This window comes from Lynx canadensis, chromosome B1 (genome assembly GCF_007474595.2).
Source record: "Lynx canadensis isolate LIC74 chromosome B1, mLynCan4.pri.v2, whole genome shotgun sequence".
In the NCBI taxonomy this organism is placed as follows: Eukaryota; Metazoa; Chordata; class Mammalia; order Carnivora; family Felidae; genus Lynx; species Lynx canadensis.
The window spans coordinates 196,397,784-196,413,583 of NC_044306.2; the positions used below are offsets into that span (position 1 = coordinate 196,397,784).

General features: G+C 55.8%; 1 protein-coding gene across 1 annotated transcript; it reads left to right on the top strand.

Annotated features, from left to right (window-relative positions):
- Nucleotides 1–8,963: 8,963 nt before the first annotated feature.
- NKX3-2 (NK3 homeobox 2) lies at nt 8,964–12,629 on the top strand. The gene is given in 3 exon segments (XM_030311960.1): nt 8,964–9,429; nt 10,951–11,408; nt 11,410–12,629. Coding segments are annotated over 3 exon segments (1,002 nt in total). The 3' UTR covers nt 11,488–12,629.
- The last annotated feature ends 3,171 nt before the right edge of the window (nt 12,630–15,800 follow it).

The following is a 15,800-nucleotide window of genomic DNA, read 5'->3' on the forward strand; positions in this document are numbered from 1 at the left end:
TCAGATTATACTTGGCAAGAGGTTCCCAGTGCCCCATTTATTTACATACTTATATCCAAATACATGCTCTTTCTACAAAGGTTCTTTTGAAAATAAATCTTTTTCAAGTTTATTTTTTTAAATTTTTTTAAATGTTTATTTATTTTTGAGAGAGAGACAGAGCATGAGTGGGGGAGGGGCAGAGAGAGAGGGAGACACAGAACCCGAAGCAGGCTCCAGGCTGTGAGCTGTCAGCACAGAGCCCGGTACGGGGCTCGAACTCACGAACTGTGAGATCATGACCTGAGCTGAAGTCGGACGCTTGCTGACTGAGCCACCCAGGTGCCCCCTTTCAAGTTTAAAAAGTAGTCATTTAGGGGCACCTGGGTGGCTCAGTCGGTTAATCATCTGACTCTTGACTTGGGTTCACGTCATGATCTCACGGTTTGTGAGTTTGAGTCCCCTGATAGGCTCTGCACCTGTAGCATGGAGCCTGCTTGGGATTCTTTCTCCCTCTCTTTGCCCCTCCCCAGCTCTCTCTCTTAAAATAAATGAATAAACCAAAAAAAGAGTTTTTAAAAGTAGTCATTTAAATAAATCTATTAAGCAACTAATGATGACAGGTGGCTACAGATGGTAAAAAAAAAATGTGAAAAGGGTATCAAATACTGTAATGTAGGAAACGCTATTCTAAAAAAGCCACACTTTCGAATGAAATATCTTTGTTAATCATCGCTGGGTGGCAGTTTGCCCAGATGAGTTGCTCTAATTAAAGACAAAGTGCTCAGGGTCAGGTGTTCCCAGCAAATCATTCCAAAGCACTGGGTTTCCTCGTTTCCAGGAGGGAAAGGTCACAACAGGTACAGGTGGGAGGGGAGCAGAAGGACTCCAAACTAAAGCAATACGTGAGCTGAGCTTGGCAGGTGGAGGACAGTATCTTTGAAAAAAAAAAAAAAAAAAAAGTACATTTTCCTGCTTCCGTGTTCTTTGCCAACTTTGTGGGTCAGTGGGATCTCCACCATGAGGAATAGGGCAGACGGCGGGTAGGTGGAAGAAACAGGAGCCAAGGTTGGAGGGTTTCGTGGGAACATCACGGCAGACATAAGAAATAAGAAATATTGGGGGAAATAAGGCCGGAGAGCACCCTCAGTGATCAACGCCTCCACCGGACACCGTCACCCTTGACCTCGGTGTCACTGACAACTTGAGTACCTGTGAAGTCTTGACTAATTTCCCCAATCTGTGACTACGGCTCTTTCCAACTCATATCCCTGATACGCATGCTCCAGCACGCATCTTACTCTTCCAGAACTTCTAAGCCGTCGATCTTAAATCTATCCATCACCTTCCTCGTGTCGTCATTTTGCCCTGATCCAGCTTCGACTCCTTGGCTCCGAGCCTGAAATCCCCAGCTGTCTTGTTCTCTGTTCACGGCCCCGCAACACCCGAACCTCGGGAAGCCCAACTGTTTACCAGTCTACCTGTTTGGTTTTTTTTCTTTTCATTCTTTGGCTTTTGGGTTTGTTTTGTTTTGTTTTGTTTTACCCAGAGCCGGGGAATGTAGCTGGACAGAAGGACACATCCGTGCTAACCGGTCACACTTTTGGTGTAGGCATGTGAGTCCCAAAGACTCCCTCAATCCTGCCCAGCTGTTCTACCTTACCCTGGAATCTTCCTTCCCCGTTGTCCAAAATGACTATTTCTCACCTTCTCTCCCCTGCTCACACTCAGTCTCTCTCTCTCTCAAAAATAAATAAACATTAAAAAAAATAATGAAAAAAACAAAACAAAACCAACCACTTCAATGATGGGCAAAGGAGGAGACCGGACCCATCTCCAAAGAAGATACTCAGATGGCTAATAAGCATATGAAAACAAGCTCAATGTCCCTAATCACTGGGGAAATGAGAATCAAAACCACAGTGAAATGCCACCTCTTGCCCATTAGCATGGCTACTAGCAAAAACAACACAACACAACAAGAAACAAGTGTTGCCAACAATGTGGAGAAACTGGAACCGTGGCCACTGTGGATGGGAATGTGAAATGGTGCGGCCATTATGGAAAACAGCATTGGGATTCCTCAAAAAATTAAACACAAGTTACCATATGATCCAGTTACCATATGATCTTTTGGGTGTATACCCAAAAGAACTGAAACCAGGGTCTTGAAGAGACGTTTGTAAGCCCACGTTTATATCAGCAGTATTCACAATGGTGCCAATGTATAGAAGCAACCCAAGTGTCCACTGAGGGATGAATGAATTGTTTAATATGGGGTATATATGCACACAATGGGGTATTATTCAGTCTTAACAAAGAAAAGAAATTCTGACATATGCTACAACATGGATGAAACATGAGGCCATTATGCTAATGAAATAAGCCAGTGAAATATGCTAGTGAAATAAGCCAGTCGCCAAAGGACAAATAGTGAAGGATTCCGTTTACAGGAAGAAATTAACGTAGTCAAATGCGTAGAGACAGAAAGTAGAATGGAGGCTACCGAGGAATGGGAGCTAATTTCACGAGTACAGTTCAATGAGCTTCAGTTCTGCAAGAAGAATGCATTCTGCAGATGGATGGGGGTCATGGTCCCACAGCAACGTAAATGTACGGAAATGCCACTGAGCTGCAAACGTCAAAATGGTTAAGGTGGTAAATTGTATGTTATAATCATTTCACCATGACTTTTTAAAAGAAATCAGTAAAAGGAACATACTCCTGTGGTACTTGGCTGGTTCAGTCAGTGGAGCAGGTGACTCTAGATCTTAGGGTCGTAAGTTCGAGCCCCACATTGGATGTAGAGGTTACTTAAAAATAAAACCCATTAAAAAACATACTACCAGAACAGATGCCAAATCTGGCTTTCCCCTCCATCTCTTCTTCTATCTCTAGCACCGCCTAAGGGACTCACTAGCTTCTAGCTGCTCTCCCCAATTCTCCATTCGCCGCCGCCTGAATCTTTTGGTTGCAGAACAGCCAGATACAACTCATATTCAGTTAGCTCTGGGCCTCCGATCTTCCTGTGGCTTCCAATCATGCTTAGAATAAAGGTCACCCCCTTGACTGTGGCTTATAAAGTTCTGTGCTGTCTGGTCTCTGACCACTCTGCCCCTCCCCCCTCACTCTGGCCACAGGAGTGTCCGTGTCCGGGGCCTTGAGCTCACCGACTCTCCCCACCATGTGCCCGGGCACTAGTTTTTCCCTCTAAAAATCTCTTCCTCCATATCTCTTTCGGCTTCGAATCTCACGCCCAGTGACTGAGCTGAAGTCGGATGCCCAACCAACTGAGCCACCCAGGCGGCCCCGAACATTTTGTATTTTTTAATTTTTTAAACATTTATTTATTTTTTGAGAGACACAGATAGAGCATGAGCGGGAAGGGGCAGAGAGAGAGGGAGACACAGAATCCGAAGCAGGATCCAGGCTCCGGCTGTCAGCACAGAGCCCGACGCGGGGCTCGAACCCACGAACCGTGAGATCGTGGACCTGAGCCGAAGTTGGATGCTTAACCGACTGAGCCACCCCAGCGCCCCAGAAGACTTTGTATTTTACAAGCATCTCAGACTCGACCAAGCAGCAGCACATAACATCTTCCTCTTTAACTACTCAGACCTGCTCCTGTGACTTAACCTCCCCCCTCCTCAGATTATCACCATCATCACCCACCGCCCGACAACCCAAATGAGAAAAAAAAACCTGATGGACAAGATGGGTTCGTTTTAATGCCTGAACTTTCCGATGTTTAGGGCGAAATATCCCCAATTAGTGTCCTGAAGAAATTGGTTTCCGAAGAAACAGAAAAACCTTCCTACCGCACCATTTAAACACACTGAGAGCGTGTGCTCTATATGACCACCCATCAGGAGCCTGGAGCCAGCACTCTGGAGAGGCAGCCCGCGGAGCCAGCACAGAGGATGGAGGGGCTGTTAGGCCAGGAGGTGTCTGGGCTCTCCCCACTGCAACCACTTCGATTCTGAAACCGGTCCGTGTACGTCCCTCCAGGCTCCAATCTTCCCCTGGCCTGGAGTGGGAAAGTCTCCAGTGGGGGGTCCCGAACGCGTCTGCGTGAGTTTTTAAAATGGAACACCCCCACTACTACATCACGGACAACGTGAGGCTCTGGAAACAGAAAACTAGGAGCAAAGACATCCCGTTTTGTGAAGCCAACATTTTCTTCCTGCCTAAGCTGTTTATCCCGGCTCCTCTCTACACGGGTACGCCACACATCCCTCAGGGGCGCCCGCTAGGTGGCGCCCGTCCTCCACTGTACCCGGGCGGGTTCGGGAGTCCGCCCAGGGCTTTTTCACCAGGAGAGGTGATCTCCAGTCCTGACTTTTTACAGGTAGGAAAACGAAGTTCCAAAGTATCTTTCGTGAGGTCGTATCACCGCATCCCAGAGCCGCGAGCAAACACAGGTCCCCCTATTTCTGAACCCAACCAACTTCCATCACCTGGCTGTCTCCCTCTACGCACGGTTTAGTTTGTTGATTATAATGATAATGCTGTGTTTCTTTCTTTGTATACAACAAGGTTTAGGTTCAGATGTGCAGGCCTTAGCGTCCTTTATTTCCAAATGCCCGGAACAGAAAAAATCGTTAGACTTGCCTGCCTGGATTCTTTCTTTGATTTCCTTAAGTTCTGAGCTCCTTTTCTGATGAATGAGTAGCACAGAAATCCGTAGGGAGGGCCATGGAAAACGTTTAATGAGAATAAATGTGAAGGTTTGAGAAGACAACGGTTAGGGTAGAAAACCCAACCAGATTGGCTTTTGACAAAGTCAGAACTGAATCCTGATTTCGCCACTTTTAAACCCCGTCTCAGTTTACTAACCTATAAAATGGGGATAACAATGTTTTCTACTAACCACACGCCCACGGTTGTGTAGGTTAAATAACACAATAGGCCATGACTGCTGGTACACGTTGGTAAACAACACTTGTTTAAATGTAAAACTCCCTTGGTCCACAGTAAAGCTGCTGTCTTCGGACTGATACACCCGGACCACGTTTGTGAAAAGCCCTGACGCCGGAGGCCAGGAGCTGAGGTCTGCTGGCAGGAACGCGGCATAGAGCTTGGGGCTTGGGGTGCTGCGGGTGTTTCAAGTGCCCTCAGAAGCCTGGGGGAGGTGGAGGTGGACAAGTGCGGGTGGAGACAGGCGGTCAGTCCCCGGCGCAGCCTCTACCTAGACCTGGCTCCGCGGGCCTGCGCGCTTCCCCCCTCCCGCCTGCTCGCCAGTTCGCGCCGTTCCACATTGGCCTCGTAGGGCACCAGATACAAGCCCTCGTTTTGAAGGATTGGAGACCTTGGCCTAGAGAAAGCAGGTGACTTCAGTCAAGGTCATCGGCGTCTGAGGGCCGAGTCCCGCGTGGCCTCCCACTCCCTCGGGCCACTCCGGGCACAGAAGGCGGTCTCTTCCCCCGGAAACCGAGGCCGCCAAGGGGCGCAGGTGGAGGGGGGCAGGGGCGCGCCCCCGGTGGCCCCGCGGGAAAATGCCGGCGGACTCAGGTCCGGGGGAGCGCCGGGACGTGCGCGTCAGCTTTCGGTGCGCGCGGGAGAGCCGGGTCCCCCCTCCCCGGCCCCCACGTCTCCCGCACCCCCCCTCCCACCCTGCGCCCGCGGCCCGCGCAGGCTTCGCCGCCCGGCAGCGCTGCGGAGCAGTGCAGTGCCCGGGCGGGAGGGCGCAGCTGGGCAGGGGGCGCGCAAGAACCGAACTGCGGAGGAGGGAGCGGAGAGCGGGGTGGGAGGGGGGGAAGAAGGAGGGGAGGACTAGGAGAGAGCCGGGCGAGGGGCCGGGGGGGAAGGCTCGGGCGCGGAGCTCCCCGGCCGCCTCCTCGAAGGCTGGCCGGCTGCCGGGGCTCCCGGCTCCGCCGATCCGCGGGGCCGGCCCAGGCCAGAGCGCGGCGCCGACGGAAGGTCAGGCGCGGTCAGGCAGCCGCGGGGTTCCAGGAGCTCGCGGCCGCGCCCGGGGCCCACCGCCCTCCGAGCTCCGGAAGCGGGGCCCTGCGCCCGCGCGGACGCGCCCCTTCCCCGCCGACCCGCGGCCCTTACGCGCGCTGACCTGCGGAGCCTTGGCCACACGCCCCCACTCACCGGCCTGGACTCTGCACGTATCCCGGGCAACCTCAGCCTACTACTACGTCTGCTCACCGTCCCCCAAAGCCTTTTCACCCGCCTGCCAACGCCTTACCAGGAGCAGCTTCTAGTTGTAGCTCGAGACCGGTGTACTTTTACCCACCTCCCGGCCCAGCCTGCAGCCACTCACCAGACCTTCAGGTCCTCAGCCGCCGCAGTTGCCCGGAGATGACACGAGTCTCTGTCGCTTTCGCCTGCTGAAGTCTCGGAATGCGGCCACTTTCCTGCGCTCCGGGCACGCACGAAAAACGGACAACTCAAAATCACCGAACTGCCTCTTTAACGCCTTGTCAGCCTCTGCCGTAGACTGGCAAAGGGCAGATCCTGCTCTGATTTGGGTTTCTTTAAAAAAAAAAATAATAATAAATACGTGTGAGGGGCAAGGAAATAGTAGTTACTATTTTCAAGCAAGTGTTGGTGCAGCCCCCAAACTTACCCTGATACTAGGTCATTCGACCTCCAAAACATCTCGGTTGCCTGTGGGTGCGGAACTCTATTGTTTGTCCACGCCAAGTCCTGACCCCACAAACGCATAGCTGTTCTGGGACGCACAGTTCACACCTGCCCATCTCTCACCTTCTGGGCGACCTGTGTCAATGTCCTCCTGGATGCGCTCCCCAGAGAATAACAGGATGGAGGGGGAGGGAGGTCATTTACAGAGTAAATAAAGGTCAGCGGGAGGGAGGAAAGGACACGCTTTCTTTTGAAACCTCACGAGCATCCTGTTCTGTTCCCCTCCCGGCCTGAAGAGCGTCCGTTCCTTACACTGGCCAGATGCTAACACCAAATTCAAGCACCTTTCCCTTAAAAGTGATGTAATCCTAAAGAGCTGTAAAGGGCAATGATCTCTTCAAGTGCGAATTTTTCACCCAAGTACACTAACGGATCTGCACCGCCGTGTGTGGGATGCAACAAAGCATCATGTAGCTAAAGTGCTGGAAAAATGTAGACACGGCAAAGCCCTCCCAAACGTACACCCTGAGCCCGAAAATTATGAATAGTGCATGTATTTCACACTGCGGTGCACAAGAAGAAACAGCAAGAACAGGGGGAAATGTTATTTATTTTAGTGACACCAACAACACCAATCCCAGCATTTACTAAACCAAAATCACGGTTCTTTAAACATACTCAGTGGTTCAAATTGTGTCTCTGGCATTGTTACACCTTCGGTAAAATTATGGAAGACAGTAACATATGTCACTTGAGCAAATTTTTTTATTTAAAAATAAATAACGTAAATAAGTAACAAATGTTTCCATGCCACGATATTTGTGTTTCTTAGCTTGGTTCCTTCTGTTATGTAAAACAGTCCAGGACTTACTTTTTTTAAGAGAATTTCATGTCGTCAAGTCAAGATCATTGCCACAGTAATATCTATACAGTCCTTTAAGCAAACATATCTTTTCTAATCTCATTCAACTCACAAGTAAAAGAATATGTAAAGAACAAATGGAAAGATTTTTTTTTTTCTCCTCCATCCTGGTGCAAAATGTAACAAGCTCCAATTAGGTTCAGTATTAACCGTCCAGGGAAATGACCGCGCGATTTCCAGACACTCTCCCAAAGATGCCTTCTCATTTCTCGCCTGACTTTAGTCCTCTAACTGAACCACCTTTTTTTTTTATTTCTCTACAGTAATCGAATCAAATAAAGTAAGGTGTAGAAGGAAAAACAATATTTCTAATGATTTTAATTAACTGATTATTTCAGCGGAAAGAATTAGCAATGAGGAAGCCACCAATCTGTAACATAGAGGTTTTTAAAAAAGCAGCAGCAGAATCCTGTCCTTCTCTTTGGACCTTCCTAGAGAACGGAAAAACTGCGCGCGCGATTTACCGAACTGCGTTATTTTGGATTTCCCCCCTCCCCACGCTCCCACCGCCAGATCTCGACTATTAAATAGCGTGTTCCATAAGAGCGCTGGAATAGGCGGATCCTTCCGCAGCGGTAAGACACGTGGTTTCTCGGACAGAGTGTGTGGGTGGGTGAGCCTCCCAGTCGCCGGAGGATGCTTCGAGGACCGGGGCTTGGGAGGAAAGGGGTTAAGTCAGACCCTGACTTTCTCGGCGCAACGTGCCCAGTTTTGTCTGTTAAAGTCAACGTCGCCCAGCTGGAGCCAGCCAATAGGCGGCCGGGAGGGCCCGGGACGGCCCAGTGAAGGGGCGTGGCGCGAGGCTGTCACTCAGCGGGGAGGAATGACACCCGGGCGGGAGGGGGGGATACGGTGGAACGCCGGGGAAGGAAAGAGAGAAGAAACAGATAAAACCAGAGCAGGGGGTAAAAAGGTGCCCCGCGCCTCTCGGAATCCAGAGGCCGCCGTCGTCGCCGCCGCCGCTGGGGGTGGGCTCCGGAAGAGCCCGACCAACGGGGAGGGAAAGGACGGGCCAGGAGCGAAATCCTGCAGCCCGGGAAGAGACCGAGGCGCAAAGAAAAAAGTGACTCGGGCCGTGCGCCCCGGAGGCGCCCAGAAGGGGACTGCGGCCGCGGCGGGGGCCCCGCCGATCCGCCCTCCGCATCCTCGGAGGGGGCAGACCCCGGCCCGCCCCTAAGGGCGCGAGGCGATGAGATAATCCAGCTGAGCTGCGAAAGGAGAGCGTCTGGCGCTGGATTGGGGGGGAGGGGGGTCTCCGCGCGGGGTGGGCCTCGGAAGTGGGGGTGAGGGTCGGCGCTGATCCCGGGCCAGAGGGGGGCGGGGGCTGCTGGGCCGCGCAGGAGTGGGCTGCAGGGGCCTCGCGCGCCCGGCTCACTCGCGCTGCGGCGGCCCGCGCGCTCCGTCCAGCTCGGAGCTGCCCCGCGCCCCAGCCGCCCGGCCGGCCGGCCGGCCGCTCCGGCCCGCGGCGCAGATGGCTGTGCGCGGCGCCAACACCTTGACGCCCTTCTCCATCCAGGCAATCCTCAACAAGAAAGAGGAGCGCGGCGGGCTGCCCGCGCCAGAGGGGCGCCCGGTGCCCGGGGGCACCGCGGTGCCAGTGGCTGAGGCTCCCGCTGTCTGCTGCTGGCGACTCTTCGGGGAGACAGACGCGGGCGCTCTGGGGGGCGCGGAGGACTCTCTGCTGGCGTCGCCGGCGGGGACCAGAACGGCTGCAGGGCGGACCGCGGAGAGCCTGGTTGCTTGGGACTCGGACTCGGCGCTGAGCGAGGAGAACGAGGGCGGGCGGCGCTGTGCGGACGCGCCGGGGGCCAGCGGGGCCGGCCGCGCAGGGGGGACGCTGGGCCTCGGCCAGTCGGTCTGCGAGCTGCCCGCCGCCAAGGACCTGGAGGAGGAAGCCGCAGGCCGGAGCGACAGCGAGATGTCGGCCAGCGTCTCAGGTCTGCCTGGGCTTCGCGGGGAAGGGGGCCGGGCCGGGCGGAGTGGGGGGGGGGGGTCGGGCGAGGAGGGCAAACACGCCGAGTGGGGTGGGCCTGCTGTGTGCACCCTGCGCTCTGGGGCCCCGTGGCGGTCGGGGACCGAAGCTATTGGCGCTGGCAGCGGACTGCTCTGATCCTCCGGGAACTGAGCCCGAGAGAGAACCGAGAAACTCCGCATGGGCTCTGCGTCCTGCGGTGAGGCCTGAGAGGTCCAGGGACAACATGTGCCCTAGCCTGGGCTAGGAAGGAAAACGCCGCGCCCTGGCTTTAAGTGCGTCGCCAGTGCTTCGGCCGTGTCTGGGTCCAGATCCCCGAATCAGCGGCAGGGAAGAGCCGGGCCCAGAGACCTCGGGTAGCCAGGGCCCTGGCCCCTGGCCCACTAAAGGTCAGAAACGCCCAGGGCCGGCCCTCAGCTCAAGGATAGGTGGTGACGGCGCGACCCCTAAGTGGTACCGAGGTCGTCCATACCGCCCAGCCTGGGCTTTGGGGGGTAGGGGGGGGGGCTTATTTACCTCTCCCAGACCCCAGGTCAGGAGAGCTGGGAAGCGGCGGAGGAGCGGAAGACCTTGGCCACAAACCCTGCAGCTAGCTGACGACAGAAGGGCTTGGTGTGGGTCACCCAAAGGTAGCAGGGAGAGGAAAGCCTCAGCTAGGGCTGGCAGGTCCTTTGGTCATTGTCGGCCGTTCCTATCCCTGTCGGCCGACGCAATGTAGGCCTCACGCTGGCTCCAAGTAAATAGTGTTTGCCAGCAAGGCCGGAGCTCGGACCTCTCTGTTAGGGGGGCTGTGTGGAGATCCAGGAGGAAGTGAGGAGCTGGCGTCGTTTTTGGGTTCAGGGGACTCCAAGCGGGGGCACCTCCCTCTCTTCACCTCGGTCCCTAGCCCCTCCCCCTCATTTCCTTGCAATAAGAGAGAGAGAGAGAAGCCCACCAAGGCTTTGGAGCAGCCTGTTGCCACGGCCGCCGCAGAATTCCGGGTGCTTGGCGAGGTGGGTGGGGGGTTAGGTCCCGAATACTTCTGTCCGGGGATTACGGGCCCCCACCATCCCTTGTGTGCAGTGGACGCCTGGTGCTGCGACTGTGTGTGTAAGCGTGAGTGCGGGGAGGCGGGGAACCCAGGGAGGGGAGTAGTACTAGAAACCCTAGAGCTCAGCGCCGAGAACGGAGGAGGTGCTCGGGCCCCAGTGCCCCACGATCCCGAGGGGAGCCTGGGGCCCAGAGAAGGCGGGCAACTGATGTTGGCACGCAGCGCGGATGAGGAGGCTGAGTGCGTTTCCCTCGCAGGACAGGCCTAATGCGAGAAACTATGGGACAGGGTTCCGAGACTGATTGCCGGGGACCCGCGGCTTACACACCCACCCCAAGCGTTCTTAGGGGATCAAAGTGTACTTCCGTACCCTACCCCACCCCCACGGTCGAGGCCCGACCTCGCTTCTCTGCGGCGCTGACGGTCTGTTGTTTCTGTTCCCCCTGGGATCCGCAGGCGACCGCAGCCCGAGGGCCGAGGACGACGCTGTGGGCCCCGGAAGCGCACGCGTCCCGGCGCTGTGCGGCAGAGGCGGCGGCGGCGGTGGCGGCGGACCGGCGGGCGGCGCGGAGGAGGAGGAGGAGCCCGCGGCGCCCAAGCCGCGCAAGAAACGCTCGCGGGCCGCCTTCTCCCACGCGCAGGTCTTCGAGCTGGAGCGCCGCTTCAACCACCAGCGCTACCTGTCCGGGCCGGAGCGCGCCGACCTGGCCGCGTCGCTGAAGCTCACCGAGACGCAAGTGAAGATCTGGTTCCAGAACCGTCGCTACAAGACCAAGCGCCGGCAGATGGCCGCCGACCTGCTGGCGTCAGCGCCCGCCGCCAAGAAGGTGGCGGTGAAAGTGCTCGTACGCGACGACCAGAGACAGTACTTGCCCGGCGAGGTGCTGCGGCCACCCTCGCTGCTGCCGCTGCAGCCCCTCCTACTATTACCCTTATACTGCCCTCCCCGGCTGGGCACTCTCCACGTGTGCAGCCGCCGCGGGCACCCAGTGAGCCGGCCTGGGGCGAGGCAGCAAATGATCCCTGCGCCCCAGTTCCGGACGGCCGCGGACGGCTGTGCAGGTTGTGCTCTGCACAAGGGCGCCCCGCGGAGGGGGCAAGTGGAGGATGAAATCCAGCCTGGGCTCAGACTTCCAGGAGTGCGCCCTGGCAGCGGGACTGAGTCTGTCCAGAGAGGGCGCCTTTTTCTAATGCGAACAGAGGCACCCTATGGCCTAGGGGCCTTGCTCCCCCGTCGCCCGCCTGGAAGCTCTGGGACATTATTTATTATCACAACAAAGTTGGATGTGGATTGTACCTGCCAGGAGACCACGTTTCCCTGGAGCGGAAAGAACTCCTGGAGATCACTTAGCCTGAATCCCCAGAATTTCAGGCTAGCCGGGAGCTTCGTGCGCTAGGCCACAATAGTTCATGGTATCCATGCTACCAATCTATGTGTATCTACATATCTATTTTTTTGGAAATTGCATTTGTATCAAAGAGGGGCGGAACCCTGGCAGCCCCAAGGAGCCCCAAGCCGTGGGGTTGATTTGAACCGTGAAAGGTTTGGTTTTCCTGCCCTCTGCCCCACCCCTCCCCATGTCACAGCTCGGGTGGGGATGCCCTATTGGGTGCTGAATGTAAAGACGGGAGCCTCTGAGCACAGGGCAGGGCATAGACCCCCCGGAATCTTTCCCCTGCGAAGTCCAGGGCCGCCACCAACTGGGGAGCTTCCTGGGAACCCAAACCAGGAGACAGCAAACCCCAGCAGCCCTTCACAGAAACTTTCCTGTATTTCTTTTTATTTTTTTAAAGGAGGTTAAAACTTGTAGCACTTTTCAGTTGTTTGTATTCAAATAACGGTTATTTTTGTATTCAATGTGATATCGCTGACCAGCCTTTCCGTGGCATCCCTCACTGTTCAGCCACCCGGCCCTCTGTCCCTACCGACCATCCTCCGAGATTCTTGCGTTCTGACCCAGGATTCTGTCATCCCTGTCCCTGCCCCGAAGACAGATGATCCTGTCAACCTCGTCGCTTTTTGCCTCCTTAAGGGCACTGTGCACTCATCTAGAATATTAACTTTAAAAGATTTGTGAAGTTTGGAAGCTCTATTCGCTTTATCTTTTTTTCCTTTTAATTTATAAACTTTTAGTTTAACATCCCTCTTGGACGCCGTGTTTTCTCTGAGCCTCTCTCCGTCTGGCTTTGGGGAATCCAGTACCGTGAAAATGTCTGGGGCTCATTTTCCCAACCACTTTTTGGTCCTGGAACCAGGATGCCTCGCCCCTCGAGGAAGCGGCCGTGTTTCCAGCCCCTCAGAAAGTGCTTAAACCCATGTAGGTTCAGGGAATGGCGATTAGGAGATTTTGCAGAAGTCACAGATGAAATCCCACTAAATCGGGAGCAAATGCCTAGGATTCCCTTTTATTATTTTTTTTTTTTCGTGGGACTGGTTTCTGAGTCTGGAATCGTTCATAACGACCTGCACCCAGCTTCAATCCCCCTCCTAACCTGCGGACTTCTGCACCTGCCCATGTCCTCTGCTTTCGACTTTCCGAGCGTTTGTGTAAGTGACCCTGTCTTCATTTCGTTTGGAGAATAGGCTAGCAAGAAGCTGAAATTCTAAAGCGACTAGGGGCAAACAAGGCTATAATGAGGGGACCCCCTGGGAGGGTCAACTGAGCTTTGACCCAGGCAGGGTGCAAATGGCCCTCTACCTTGTTCCAGAGCGATTCCACTCTCTCTGTGACACGGTGTCATCTGATCCACACAGAAGCCTGAGGCGGAAGCAGAGAATGAGGGGGGAGAGGGTTATTTATTATTTACCTTTTACAGATGAACACAACCCTTCCTCCCCCCTCCCCCAGGCCCCGTTCAGACTCCCCAGGCTGTCAAGGACTGGCCAGAGCAAAATGCTCACTGCTGCAGTCCCCTCCCGCCGCCGGGTCCGCGTCGAGCAAGGAAGAGTTAATGCCACATTGGAGGCTCTGAGGCCTTGGGGCCGGCGGCCGCCCGGCCGCCGGAGCGGGGAAACGCCAAACCCAGGCCCCAGCTACTTTCAATTTTACCCGGCGCGGAAAGGCCGATCCGCCCTCCTCCCAGTCCGTGACCTTTTCCAGCCTCAAGACCCCTAGGCCTTTGTAGCCCAAAGTCCTTGGCCAGGGGTCTGCAGGCCGCTCGGCCCAGCAGGCAGCGGGGTGGACAGTCGCGACTTGGGCTTTTTACCCAACCGACTCCTGTTTGTGGACACAGCAAAGCGCAAAGGGAAAGGCACAGGCCCTCGGGATATGCACACCCTTGTCCCCGAGTCCAACTACCTTCTAAGTGGTTCCTGCAATCATTTTGTTCCTTTTTGGCATGTTTAAAAATTCCATTTTAACCTCATAATTAATCACGAATGCATTTTCCTTGTAGAAAGAACATTTCCGATAATGCCAGAGTCTCTGCCCTTCCTCTCCGCAGAGATCGCCACAACGAGAGGTTTCCCCGGCGGGGGTGGGATGGGTGGAGAGGGTCGATTACTTCCCTCTGAGAAAATGTCAGATACTTGTGACTGGGGCCCAGGGGGGGGTAGGTTTGTCTTCCATCCTTGCAGCTCTGGAGTTGACAGGACTGGGGATTTTCTTTCGAGTAGGCCCGGCGGCGCCTGCTCCCTTCGCGTCCCCTCTCCGCTCCCCGCCAGGGCCAGCGCTGCCGGGCTGGCTCCAGACGCCTGGGGAAAATGACTCAAACGAATTCAGTTTGCCCCGGGTTGTGGCAGTTTCCCTCTGACCTCCCCCGCGGCTGGCCCTGCCACCAGCGCCTTGTGATCTGATTCGTGGAGTCGGAGTCAGCCTGCGGGTCCAGCCGGGCTCGGGGAGGTTTCCCAACGCACTTGGGAGACCCAAGACCGGCACCTTTACCTGGGCCCCTGGCCGCGGACGCGGGACCTGTTGGAAACAGGCGGTACTACTTTCTCAGTTTCCTTTTCCTTCTCCACTCCCACCCCCGCCTTAAAAAAAAAAAAAAGGGAGAAACAGCCAGTCCTGCTCCCTGTCCACCTTGACGGAGGGGACCTTAGTCCACTCACTCTCTGCGCCCCTGGCGTGCCCTGTTCTCTGTCGGTTTCCTTGGGGCCTGATTTCCCAGCGGAGCTGCAGCTGAGCCCAATGTTGGGGGGGGTACCTTTTCGTCTTTCTCAATCCTTTGGGGCCCGTAGTGAATCTCAGCGCTGGCCTTCGGTACAGTTGGGGACGACGTGCACACTTACAGGGGTAAACTATAGCGGGAGGAATGGCTGGGAAGGGGGGCGAACAGCTGTACCTGCACTGAAATCGGCCCCAAGGATTCAGGCTCAGCCCACGATGATTCTTGGGCTCTGGGCAGCAAATTTGGGATGACAGGCTGCCAAATGTCTCGTGTGTGTGTGTGTGTGTGTGTGTGTGTGTGTTTAACTCCAACCCCTGGCCTGTTGGCCTTGGCTCTCCCAACCTTCCTCTAATTCCAAGCAACTAGGTTTGAGGGGCTCACTGACGCGAGGGCGTATCTCGGTAGAGCTGGGCCAAACCGGGGAGCTTAGGAATGAGTTCCATTTCAGAAAATAAATGGCTTCCGGGCCGCAGAGAATCCGCGCCCACCCGCCAGTCCTCCGCGCTAGGAAAGGGACAGGTTGACTTCGTTCGAGAAGGTCTGAGAAAGGCTCCCACAAGATCTCCCTTTTCCTCTGAGAGCCCAGTCTGGAGCCCCGGACCCCGAGGGGCTGCGCCCCTAGAGGGGTGGCGTCTGAGGGCAGCCCGGAGTGGGGAGCTTTTGCTGACCCAGAAAGTGGCAAGCGTGGGAGCGCCGCACCGAGCATCGCACAGAGGCCAGACCTCCTCCGAGGCCTGCAGAGGTCCCACCGCGCGGGGATCCTGCGACTCTGCGGCCGCCGGAGCTCCATCCTGGCCAGGCCGACCCTCCGCTCACGTTTCGTCGGTGTTGCCAGGAAAAGGTAGTCTCCGGCCTCTGCCTCCGGGGAAGCTGCCGCCGGCCGAGCCTGAGCCTCGGATTAAATTAGACGTCTCCCCTCAACCCGAACACTGGCGGAGGAGCTCCTGGTCCGCAAAGCACGAGGAGGGATCGAGGCAGACTTTGCGAGGCGCAAGGGGGCAGGGGGTGGGAGGCGCCCTGCCAGGCGCTGCAGGGCTCCAGTCTTGCGGGCCACCAACCTCACCGTGCTAGCAATCTTAATTGGGAATCACACCGAGCTGCGTGAGGACCGCGGGACACAGCAAACGCTTGAAAGCGCTTCGTAAGTTGAAAAGCGCTGCGGGCGGGTAGCGGCTGGGAGTTACGCAGGCTAGCTG